This window comes from Equus asinus, chromosome 8 (genome assembly GCF_041296235.1).
Source record: "Equus asinus isolate D_3611 breed Donkey chromosome 8, EquAss-T2T_v2, whole genome shotgun sequence".
Taxonomy (NCBI): Eukaryota; Metazoa; Chordata; class Mammalia; order Perissodactyla; family Equidae; genus Equus; species Equus asinus.
Window position 1 is genome coordinate 770,556 of NC_091797.1, and position 13,521 is coordinate 784,076.

A 13,521-nucleotide genomic window follows, 5' to 3' on the forward strand; every position below is an offset into this window, starting at 1 on the left:
TTGATGTCGAATAAATTGTGCTTTTTAAAGAACAGATATTAATTTACCTAAAAAATGCTTATTGAATATAATTTATTTTCTTTAGATCAACATTAATCTCTATATATTATTATTTCTAAACTCTGGCATTTCTATCAGATAAATCTACAGATGTCAAAAATCAACTCATTACAATTAAAAAAGTATAACAGTGGAACTTATTTTTAGGGATTAAATTAAAACCAGACTTATGAAATCATTTTTTGTTTTCAAAACTCAACAAGAATAACTCATTGGAACATGCAAGGTGACATTCAAGTAAACACAATTTAAAAAGCCTGTAATTTATTACAAATTTCTAATGGAAAGTATTAGATACTATCAAAAATGCAGACATTAAAATAATTCTTTTTTCATGTCAGATGCTTTGCTGTGAATTCTTAATCTAGTGTGATGGATGGTCTCTGAGGAATCTAGGAACAAGCTGAAATCATCTGAAGACACTGTTTGTGCCTCAATGCATTTTCCTAGATCTATCTCTTTCATAAGATTATTAAAGAATGCTGTGACTTACAAAATAAAAAGCTTAAGGATCTTTAATAAATCTTTCCTACTCCATCACTGAAAAATTCCTATACTATAAACTCCTCAAGGAGAAGGTGTTTTTTCTGGGAAACTCCTTTGACTTAGCAGACATCTGTGATTTGCTTAAAAATATTGTAAATATAGTTACATGCAATTTAAGATCATTATAACTTAAAATTAAAACTCTCATAAATATGTTTAAATATTATTCATGAATTTACAATTATAGAAAGATAAATTTGTGCTGATATTCTAATTTCCTAAATCTTTCACGTTTCTCCCTACACATCTGGAAATTAACATGGATTTTTAATTTCAAACGTTTATGTTTATAGGCAAAAAAAAAAAATCCATACAATAATATTGTTAAACATTCCAATATTTTCAAGTATTTTAGGTGAAACATGAGTGTAAAAGAAAGTAGGAATAATAAAAATTTCTATATTATTAAATATATCAAAGTAAAAAGATTCTGAGTATTTTATTTGTAACAGGGGTACTTAGCACTCAAATGATACAGGACAACGGGAAGGGTCCTCAGGCTTGTCTGGTTAACTACACTGAGCTACCACACTTTATGAATAGAAAAGCGAATGCCTCTGCTCCTTGCTCTATAGCAATACAACGAGAGTTGGCGATGGGGAGCCCCACCCTCGCTCCAATGTGAGTCTCAGAAAGAGCAACGATGAAAGATCACCTATCCGGAAGCTGTCAGGCAGAAGGAAATCTACGAACTGACACCTACGATGCCTCAGTAGTGACAGCCTTTGAAATAGTTCTTCTCCGAAGCATTTTATTGTTAAAAACCACTGAGAGTGGGAACTCAGATATGAGAAATAGTATAATATGAAACACAGAGATTAAAAAGGAATAAAAGATGAAAAATTTAGCTGTCTGCAGCCAGCACAAACGACACAAAGTCTGAATAGAAAGAAAGAAAGAAAGAAAGAAATGTTTGATGTTTGAAAATCCAAATATGTAATATCAGTCTGTACGCACAGTTTTTTAGCCTTTAGAGAATACGAACTGTTAAGATGGACAAACATTCTCCACACGGCTGGGTGCAACGTGACAAAGCATCGAGACCCCAGGAGTGGGCATGACCGGCCGTCGATGACCATCCTAGACCCATCGCCATGTGCCAGTCCATCAACCAGTTCCTCATCGACCTCTCCACTGAGGAGTTTTTATTTGTAGAGCAAAGAAATTGCTTAGAGGACCTTCCTGCTGTTGTAATCTGTGATGGTGATATTATTTCAATAGGGTATTGGCAAAGTAATTTGTTTTATTTTTCGCATTTTCAAAAAATGGAAAACTATGACTTTCTCTCTTGCTCTATTACCTAATTCCCAGCATTTCTTAAATTTGCCAAATTATCAACACTATAGGTGTTAAGAGAAAAGAATTCACCAGCTGTATTTTACATTTCTGTTGCAGTTTTTTTCCCCAATTAAAGGATAACGTGTTCTTTGCAAGTTCATCTTTATTTCTGGAGTCATACAAGTGTAGTGAGCAACTTTGACAGAACACTCATATACCCTCCACCCCTCAGACACACACACACTACCAGACATAAACAGAAAATGTTTAAAATATTTTGACTATACATAAGTACCCAATTTCTGGGGTCATTTTCCTAGAATAAAGTGTATCTCAATTTGCAAGGGTAGAAATGTGCCAAACTGTCTCCTTTATGCCCTTGTATGATTCTCTTGGACGTCAAGGATTATGTTATAATAATATAAACAATAAAATAAAAAATAACATCTATCCAGCGTGAGAAAGGTAAAACGCAAGTAAACAGCATACGTTAAATGAAAATACCACAGGGTCTTTGGGGCTTGTCAGAAAGTGACCCGTCTTTGGTCCAGATAACTGAAATGGAAGGTCGGCACAGCTGGAAGTGGTGGTTTGTATATGCGATCACTCAAATCTCCCTGCAGCCAAAACCACCAGACCATCTTCCGCTTTAGCTGACGTCACTGAACTGTCCAAAACAAAACTCAGGGCTTCCAACCCCAGATGTCACTGCAGTGTCAGAACTGCCAAGCCCCAGAGCAAAGAGCAAATACCAGCTGGACACGGGACAAACAAGAAAGTCAAACTCTTGTTGGGAGAATTGTCACTTGACCGTGGCTTTTGCGTCACATGCTTAAACCGCTTTGTAAAATGCATTTTGGCTTTGAAGGGAGCCCTGTCCTCCTTGTGGGGCACTTCCTCAAGCACAGCCTTCAGGAGGGGCAGCCCACCAATTACGCCTGCCCTGGGGGGGCAGAGGCTCTCCCTGAGGGCATGGTCTCCATCCCAGGTGGCCTCTGCTGTTTTTACCCACAGCGTTCACTCTTCCAATTACACTGATGTTAACAGGATCAACCTTGAAAGGCTTGATGTGGCATAACTGCTAAATTCAATGTCAACTTTTTGACAGTCTCTTTCCTTTTTTCTATAAAAAGTGTTTACAAATTTTAAAATTTGTAAAAAAAAAATTACAGTATTTAGGGGACATATAGACCTTTTGAGGAAAAAAAATCAAAGAGCCTATCCCCGGCTAGACATCTGACTTCTGTCCTCCTCTGCACGTCTCCAGGAAGAAGGGGTGATAACCTGCCACCTCCGCAGGGCATTTCTGGCAAGTTGAGGCTTGGCTGACACAAGTGTTAAATATCTTGAAGTTCTGAAAGCCCACAATACTACTATACCTAATCACACTTGAACCGGCAGAATGGGGAAGAAAGGGTCACAACCAAGAGTTCTGAGCTGACTCCCATGGGCTGCTCCACTCTCTATTCCCTAACGTTTAAAGAGAAGAGCAGGTATCAACCATATTTATGGGTTTGCGGCAAAAAAAGAAACAGGTAAAATCAGACACCTTAACTAATGAAGCTCTAAATATTTATGAATAAACAAATATTCAGAAATATTCGTAACGAGTCTTCAGGAAAAGCAATGCCCTGGAAGATTAAGAAACTTAAACCTCTGAAATTTTAACATACAATAACAAGAAAGGAATCACCCAGCCTAACAAGGCCTAAAAATGTAAATAAAACTGAAACCCTTTTCTACTTGATGACAGTTATAGCAATGCTGATTCTGAAGAATATACAAATTAGTTTACTTATTTTAGCAAAAGTCAAGTTACATAATTTGTTCCTATTATGTGTTTCACAACCATAGTATTCTATTAAAATAAATGTGCAAATATCTATACAAAACTAATGTAACAGAAAAGTACTAAAATAATGCTTTTCACATTTTTATATGAATTGCGCCTAAAGTTAATGCTAATAGTTTCATAAAAATTATATTTGCAAGACTTAGCATTCAAACTGTTCTTGCCAATATTTAAAGGAGGAAAATAAAGGCAGTTTATTTAAGCATTTTAAATGAAAACCTTGAACTTCAAAGTACAGCTGACTAGACACAATCCTTAAATAGCCCTGTGACCGGGTTAGAATAATTATGACATATTTCATCAGTGAAACAGGAGAAGAAAAGCAGCAAATGCTGTTTACTTTTTGTTCGTGCTCAGATCGTCTAATCACTCGAACTCTAATTACCTGTTACTCTCTGTGTATAAACTACACATTTTTTATGATAAAAGAAATCCATATTTGCAGAAAAGATAGTATGATGTTTTGTTATGATTTGAAATTGCTTCCAAAAGCCAAAAAGTTAAGGCACCTAAGAACACTATCTACAGGCACATAAATTAGACATTTATTATGATAGTAACATTTTTTTCTCACCTTGAAGTCATTTAGTTTCTGGTTCTGTTTTGATCTTCTGATATCATTATTTCGATGCCCCCAAACTACATTCCTGGGCTCTTTAAAACTGTCCAAGAAATGTAGCAGAGAGGGAAAAATTGGCTTACTTTTAGAATGAATAAATTAAAATACGCCTATAAAAGCAGTTTGTGAAGCCTAAAATCATAAGGTCTCTCAGCTTTCAACACAAAAGGAGGAGGTAAAAGGTAAATAAGGTAGTGTGGACATTTACAAGTCCTCAGTTAACTTTTCACCCCTGAGGATGTGTTATCTTTATGCAAATACACTGGCTTAAGTCTTTCAGAGTTGCATGGTAATTTGAGGGATAAGCCAAGTGTAAGAAGATTAGCTGAGTGGAGAAAAATCGGGTCATGGTGGGGTCAGACCCCTAAGTGGGCCTCTCCAAGATCCTGGTGTTGAGAGTGGTAGATGTCAAGCAACATGGGGCAGTGGACAGAACGTGGGCCGTGGAGTCAAAGCTGGCTCTGCCTCGCAGCAGCCTTGTTACCCTAGAGATTCCACCTGCCCCTTTGACTCTCTTCCTATAAAATGGGTAATAATCTCCCCTAACAGCTGTGCACATGTAGGTACCATATTTACGTGATACTGCATGCACAGCAGGTACTCAAGAAATGCTGACTCAATGCGGGAGAACAAAGTGTTTAAGCAGAAGGTCTTTGGAGTCTCGACCACTGTTCCACCACTTACCAAATGAATGACTGACAGAAGGCCAAGCCGTTAATTTTCTAAATTTCAGCTTCCTCAGTTGGAAAATGAGGATAATAACAGTTATGTCTCAGGTTGTTGTGAAAATATAATGGGTTAAATATATAGCCCTCTTAGTCAAGTCACCGACAGAGTAAGTGCTCAACAAATCGTGTCTACCATAAAATGTATACAAATGTTATATAAATGTGAGCAGTACTTTGTACCTCTCTTTCTACGTTTTACAAACATATGCTAGAAACACATGCTTTACAAATACACGCTAGAAGATTAACACACTGGTCCCCTACAGTTAGGGTGACCAACCCTGAGCCCAGAACTGTCCTGGTTTTAGTGCTGAAGGTCTTGCATCTCAGAAACCTCTGTCCTTGGCACACTGGGACCACTGGTTGCCCTTCCATCTACAATTCATCAGAAACACACTCTCCTCAGGAGCCCCTTAGCCTGTACTGTCACTAGGAATGCTGTGTCCCGGTCCTCAGCTATCCAGGGAGACCTAAGATGACTCAATTCTTGAAGATGCTAGATGCCAGAAAAGATCAGCTCACAGCAGCAGGATTTCTAGGGAAAAGGAAACCTTTTATTCTTTATGGGGTATGCGAGCTTGAAATTTTACTTTAAAGAAATTTCTTGAGCTTGCCTCTATCCTTTCTGGGCTTTCCAGACTCTCTGTGGCTCCTCTGTGGTCCCTCAAGTCCCAGAGGAAGGTGCTGTGTCGCCCCTGCTCCTGCCTCAGTTTTTGGAAAGTGCTCTTTGGTTGTTTTCAGCCCTGAGCTCCCTTCTGAGAAGCAGACCACCCCCCAGGTCCAAGGAAGACTTGGCAGAGCGACCACACCCCTCGGCCGGCATACAACGACCTTGTAAAGGTGTATCCATGGGACGTGCTGGGCAGGAGGCTGTAAACGTGCACATTCCACACAGACTGTGGGTTGTACCACTTAGGGATTTTGCTTTGTTTGAGCAGCTAATTATAGCTTTCGGCTGACTAGTAAATAATACAAATGAAAGAACCCTAAGTGAAAAATTCTTGTATTTTTCTTTCTTTTGGATAAGTGAGTTAGATCATGGCTGTCTTCCAATATAGAATTTTAACACTTTTATCACACTAAAATTGATCTTGCAAATTGAAATAAATTCTTCTGAATCTCTGTACAAATGCACTGGCCACTTCCATACTGCTGAATTGAAGTTCTGTTCTGATACCTGAGTTAGAAATGCAGGATTGCCAAAAATCCACGCAAAATCTAGCAATCAAAACATCTTGAAGTCATTGAATAACATTTTAATTTTTATTAATATAAATTTATTGCCAAGTATGTCAGACACTATGCCAGAATATGTGCATTATGTGCCAGAATATAAAATAATTATATTTTTATAAATTCAAACTAAAATAAGTAATTGAGTGTCATTGTCTCCCATTTTCACTCTGTAATACTGAGATGCAATATCCTAGGACTCGGGGATGATATAGTTGGGTTTATACCTATTCAAATAGGAGACACTGACGTTCAGTGGCAGGAGGTCAGAGCAAGAGAGCCGGGCTTGCTGTCTGCTCCTCGGCACTGATCCTCGGCAAATCCCGGAATCTCTCTGAACCTGAGTTCCAGAAGTTCACCAAATAGGGATGGCGTTACTCCCAGGACTAGCTTCCAGGGTCACTATGGGTAAGAACTTAGCTCAGTGCTTAGCGCATGTTCAAATAGTGAGTAAATGTACTTTCACTAAACTGTTCAGAATTACCTAATTTTAAGTATTATCCATAGTACCATTCCATCAAGCTGAAGACTCACGTTCAAACATTTAACTGTGGGGCCAGCAGTGACAGTGAAGAGGAAGTGGTGTGTGCGGCACACAAGAGTGAGATGAGGCTGATCCATTTGAAACTCCAGTGCAAAGAATGGAGACCAAATGCGACGAAAGATGACAAGGCAGGTCAGCCACGTGCACAGCTGGCCGTGTCCCTTCCCTACGTCCCTCAGGGAGACGGAACTGACGGTACATCAAGGCCCTGAGGCCAAGAGGAGTGGCCTTTAGGCAGCTACTTCCCAGGCGTGATGCAGTGGGGGCCCAGCGTCCCATAAGGTCACAGCTGCCCAGAAGCGGGTCGAGGGGTTCTACTCCTCTGCACAGACATGGCCCTGAGCAGAAGATGAGCAGCAAGCCCTTCATCTGTGACAGCAGGGGTGTGAACAAACAAAACATAAAAACATGCTATGACTTTCCAAAGAGAAGTTTTCCAGTTGTCATGCGGATACAAAAATTTTGAAGCAAAAATACTCAGTTTTAATCTTTTCCTCTTTGATGTGAACTGCTCATAATATAAATAATTCGTACCAAATGCTCAACAAAATCATTGCAGGGAAAAAACTACACGTTGAATAATTCTGGTCACTATTTCAATAAATATAGCTATATACCTCTCATAGATCACGAAAGAAAAGGAACAATATTACATTGTTAAAAAGTTATGTTAATATTTACCTTTTGTGGAAGAGTTATATTTTTCTTGTTCTTCAATGAATTAAACGCACATAATGATGGAAACAAAAGAAAGAAATCAGCAAATTTATAGTTAGACGTGGAAAGGTGAATCAACAATGGCATGAGTAATAAAAATGCATAACACATAACATGACATGATAAACAGCAACGACAAAACATGAGGAAACCTCAAATACGGTCTAAAATTAACCAAAGAAAGAATGAATACAACAATTTAAAGATTTAAAATAAAAACAGAAACATTGGGAAATTAATGTTTGGCATCTGAAAAGTATATTATGTAGTATTTTTTCTTGCCTTTTAAGAATTGCAAAATATTTCACCCACAATTCCACCAGAACATTTTAATTTTGGTCTACTGTGACTTTTTATAGTAAATGTATTTAAAAGCATATTTAAGATTCATAACTAAAATTTTTATCATTTCAAAAATTACAGCATTTCATATAATTTCAAATTTCATATAATAAGTGAAAAAATAAATTGCACTTTTGACTAGACAGTAGGCATTTTCTTTTCACCGTGGAAAATATTCTGTAACATTTTCCACACGGAAAAACCATACTCTGATTTACGTCATCCTTTCTTCCTCCTCAAATTAACTATATATCAAAGCGAAACTGTCCTCAGGAGACCATATTTCTTAGACATCTGATAAAGCTTCATATCCACCTCTGTGTTGGCACAATATTTACTGAGAAACAAAGGCTGTCTAGATATTCCTGAAGGGGCATCATCAGAGCTTTAGGCAGCGGATGCAATAACAGAACAGAAAAACATCACTAGCACATCACGTGTGAGTGTATGAACCATCTTTAAATATTTCTTTTTAAAAAGACATGCAGTAGAGCACAAAGACCGTCACTGGGCTGGCTTCAGAAACCACACGTGTGTGTAAAGCCAGCTGTGCTGCCTTCAGCCTTGCTGCACCCAAGGGCGCCCCTGGGGCAGAGCGCTGGACAGCCAGACGGTTCTGGAGTCCTCTCTCACGGGTCACTTACCAGGTGAGGTAACTAAACTTTAAGGCTACTTTTTCAGCTACTTTATCTCAAAACGTCTATTGTAACCCCCTCTTCTTTTCCCCTAACCGTACTTGAACATGATCAGATTCTATGTAGCAAACAGGCTAGCATTTCAAAATTTTAAAAGAAACTTTAAAATATTTTTTCAAAAATTAAGTAAATAAGTCTTTTCAAATGATATGTTAGCCTTTAAAAAATACATATTGTATTTATGGTATAAAGAGAGAGCAGTAAAACTAAATGACAGAAAAGAAGACAGGCATCCAGTCCAACAACCCAACTGTGCTGGCAGCATCCTACAAACAACAGTGAGGTAACTGTGTCCAGAAACTGCATGTTAAGAGCAGCATTTCATACGTTCATCAAGATGGTGTACCCATATCCAGGAATCTAAACCATTTGAAATATTTGCTCTTATCAATGGTTTATCAATTCAGTTATTTAAAGAAAACTACCCTTTGTTAAAAATTAAAAAAAAGAAGACTGGAAGGAAGAAAGTCAAGTGCAGTAGAGGCTTAATCAATTGCAAATAAACTGCACTCGGCATCAATCTTCATAGAAGACAGAAGTAAAGTTTAACGAATATCAAAAGAAAAAAATGACATAATTCTCTGGCCCTAAAAACAACAACGAACTCGATCTTAAATAGAACGTGTTAAACTTTAACCCCTGAATCAAATTAGAAGTTTACTTCTAAAAACACATTTTAAGACACACAAAGATGCCACATCTGTTCAGTCAGAAGCAGATCCATAGGATGACGGCGGACAGGACCATCATCGGCCACAGGTCCCTGAACACGTGGTGGTAACATAAAGTAAACTGGATCTATCTTAATTATGGAAAAGCATTTAGGTATAATAATATATATTTGCCATCATATTTTTAAAAGGTTGTATCTATATGATTCTTAAGATCATAAATTTCAGGAACCTCAAATAACAAGTGTTTAAGAGTTATTTATGATATTAAATATCAAAATAACCCCGTCAATTTCATCCTCAGTCACTCCTTTGTTCCCACCTCAATTGAATCCTTACAAATTGACGATTTCTCTGAAAAACAGCTGTGAATACGAATATCATAAACAGTAATGTTGATAATAAGAACAGAACATGAGCTTTTTAAAAAAATAAAATCCAGCATGCAATCCAACTGATTCCATAGAAGCAATTCTTACAGATACAGAAATAACAAAGCTACAGTCTCACTATGTGAGAGTTCTCTGCAGCCCCCTTACGTGCTTTGAACCTGCAGAGTGCTCTAACAACTGGAGGAAATGCAAAGAATTTTAGGAACACGTGACTTTTTGGATATCAATCTTTAGCAAAATATGGCCATCACACTGAGTTTGCAGCTCAATACCACAATTTTTAGTTCTTTTAGTTGTGCAACAGGAGTTCATGAATGGATAATTTAAGTAAACACCAAATTTTACTTTTAAAAGTAAATTTTAAAACAATTTCATCTAGGCTATTGCTAATTACAGTCTTAATAACATTAATTATGAATTATCTTCTCAAAATGTTCCCAGAAAAGAGCAAATAAAGTTTGTTAAACGTGTGAATTGAGAATTTCAATGAAATAATTGTTCTTTTAGAAAAGAAAGTCAGAGTTTCATATAGCATCATATTTTCCTGATTAAATGAATACCCACACAACAACCTTGAATATCAAAGTATGACATCTCAACGGGACGTGTGATTTGAAAAAATAATACCAATCCAGAGTTGACAGTAGTGTTATTCCTCTACCACTAAGTTGATACTTAAAATCTATGCTGAGTTCTATAACCCAGTATTTTGCTTCCAAACTCTGCCCTATCAGTCTTTGAAACAATGTATTTGTCACCCTAGTTCTTTAACATTTCAGTGATACATTCAGTAAAGCACTTCCATTAACTGAATAAAACACATACCCAGTACCCTTGATATGGAATAAAATACCAGTTTTGCATCAGTAACAACCAAAACTGTTGTAAAAAATATTAACCTTTCATGAGGCTGTTTCGTAAGGATGAAGTTTTTTAAGACATGTTTTAAATATAGGTTCACTGTATTTATATTACAACCCCAAATCAAAAATTATTTCGCTAAACTGCTTAACAAATCCCTGATAAGACTTATGTGGTAACATGTACTGATGAGAAAGCATTCCGCCCACTGAGAAATGGGACAGCATCTCGGGTCACATGAAGAAAACAACGACTAGTTTAACCCAGTATTTCAGTTGTCTAGCCCAGGCAGTTTAGTGAATTTAACTTCCACTCTCTTTCTGTTTCTAGGAAAATCTTCATAACATGTATATGCTTAGAATAAGGGAAGCTTTAAGTAGCACGAACTCTTAAGGAAAAAAACACCAAAATGTGTGCTCTAAGTCATTTTGCCATCATCAAATTTATATAAAAAATACAAGATATTGCGAGTAAGTTAACATAAAAAGTACTAGTAGAGACTTCAATATGATCAAGTGTTTAACATAAAAAATATTCCAAAAACAAGGTTAAATAAGTCTTCTTTTAACACACAAAATACCGTATTTTACAAATATTTTTAAAATTTTGTTTTCTTCCTTTGTCCCTCTGACAAAAGGTATTTCTAGGGCTCACTCCATTCTTTTAGTTGGCCATCTAAAATTCATTCATTCACTCAACCAGCAAAAGCAGAGTGTATGCCATGAACCATCGTAACTAGGTGCTGGGAAGAAAACTCTAAGAAACAGATTCTAGGCTCCAGCAAACTGCAGGTGATCAAAATGCTATTCACGTAATAAAAGGAGCATGAAAAGAGGCGGCTCCCAAACCCCAGGTCTGGACAGCGGTCTGTCTGTGGTGGATACCTTGTTCTACACTGCCACTCCTCACGGGCACCTGTGGGAGCTGCCGGCCCCTGCGGCTGCTGAAGCCTGCGTCCGCGGGAGGCGACTGGCTTGGGCTTCCTTGCCGGTGCATTCTGCGGGAGAAAGACAAAGCGGGAAATGAAACGACGAAATTCCAGGGAGGCCTGACCAAAGCCTTTCCTTGCTCCTGCCACTATTAAAACAGACATGGAACCCCTGACGGGGCCTTTGGAAGCAAAATCAAACACTTTATGATCTGTGTAAAAGGAATATTACAAGAGGAGGCTGAAAGACACAGGGCGATGTCTGCCTCTCACAGTTCTGCATAACGATTCCTGAACTGAGAACTGGACTTGCTGCTTTTCATTAACTTTCTGTAAAGCTGTGGCTTTCCACTGAGTTTCCCATTTTGGGTAGTGCTGAACCAAATCATCTACTTACAGCCTCTGAATCTTAACAATGTGGATAATTCAGTTAAGAAAGGCTGTTGTCTAAATTGCCAGTCCTAAAATGATATTTACATATAACTCTAGATATAGAATTATTTATAAGTGCTAAGAATAGTTCTGGCTGTAGACTTTTTAAAAAATTACCATTCACTTTTACTTTATTTTTAAATAGGAAAAACCTTGAAAGACATTAAAAAAAATAACCTTGGCACATGCTACGAAATATACTCGTGCAAGGATCGAAACTATAGCTTTGAGAAGTGTGCAGATACATTATTGCTGCACAGGAGTAAGCTGGCCTCCATCTGCTGACATTCAAACTTTTCTTTAACTAAAGAACTTTAAAACACTCTAACATTTTACTGAACACATATGAAAGGATTTTAAAAAATTCCTCTTACACTTTTTAAAGCAAAGACACATTTAATTCCAGGTAATTTCTTATAGAATTTCACGTAATTAAAAAAATACATATATGAATATGCCACAAACAGATGGAAGGACATAACACAGCCAAATTTAATTTTCAATGGTAGCTAATTGGCAGGAACTATAGAATACCACCAGCACAGTGAAGATAGATGCGAGTAATAGAGGATGCAGGAGAGGTTTAAGTGTCACAAAGAAAGGATTAAAAATATGGTGCCATAATGAGTGAAAGCATTGAGTGCTCAGCAAGGCACAACACCACACCAACACCCGGAGGCAGGACATGAATGCTGGGCTGGACACTGAGTAGCGACCTTGTCAGAAGCGGAGAAGGTGGTGCTGAGCCTCCGGGGGCAAGCTGGTGGCTAGAACACAGTGCTCTGACACTAGAGTGCTCACTCGACCTGGAGCGAGCGGGATGTTTTCCCCTAAGGACTGGATGATCAGTCGCTCTCGGGGCTGCGTATCCCCTTCTAGAAAGACATGGTGGAAGAACCCTAAAACATTAGGGCCAAAAAAGACCTTCAGTCAGCAGGTTCACATTAACTCTGATACCAGCACGTCTGTCCAAGGAAAACCTAGTCACACACACAATACGGCGATTTTAAAGCCAGAAGAAAACCCATCGCGTAATTACCCAGATGGAATTCAAACCAAACTGACAAGTTACGGCACAGACTTGTGCCGTGTGGTTTTTACATGCCTCATCTGGACTCCTCCAACGTGAGAAACCTCCTGTAGGCTGCTCAAGGCAGAGACCCCCCCTCGTCTTCATTCTGAGCTGTGTCTCCAGCGCCTACAACACGGCTGCCGGGGACAAGGCTCACTGATGTCACCGTTACCAAGGAAGTGGCCGTACCAGATGACAAACGCAAGGGCACCCCACGCACAGCCTTCAGGAAGAAAGGGTGCCCTGTGGGACTCTGTGCGTACGTTACAACGTCCATGACTGTCCTCTGCAATGAGGAGGCCTGTTCCAAACAGGTGCCAAAGGGAGATGTCCTCTGAGGTGAATTTACACAAGAAATTAAAATACGATGAGATGAAGGAAGCTTCCTCCTCAAACTGACCAAATGCAAGTGGCTGTTATGTGATATAAACCTGTCTACTAAGATACAAAAATATCTGAAAAGATATTTGTCCACATATTGACAGTTATCTCAAAATGGTGTTCAAAATTATTATAAAGCCAATTTATGAATTAAGGATTAAGAATTAAAA

The 13,521-nt window shown here is 38.2% G+C and overlaps 1 protein-coding gene across 42 annotated transcripts in view; it reads right to left on the reverse strand.

The window, feature by feature from the left end:
• RIMS1 (regulating synaptic membrane exocytosis 1) overlaps positions 1-13,521 on the reverse strand; it is a 416,789-nt gene that overhangs the window by 82,548 nt on the left and 320,720 nt on the right. For 31 of the 42 annotated variants that reach the window (XM_070514573.1, XM_070514577.1, XM_070514576.1 and 28 more), the window contains one exon: positions 11,423-11,535. In XM_070514573.1, coding sequence (XP_070370674.1) covers positions 11,423-11,535 — 113 coding nt within the window. Of the gene's footprint in view, positions 1-7,541; positions 7,572-11,422; positions 11,536-12,614; positions 12,798-13,521 lie in introns of all 42 variants that reach the window. The other 11 variants (XM_070514572.1, XM_070514563.1, XM_070514562.1 and 8 more) reach the window with 3 other exon arrangements.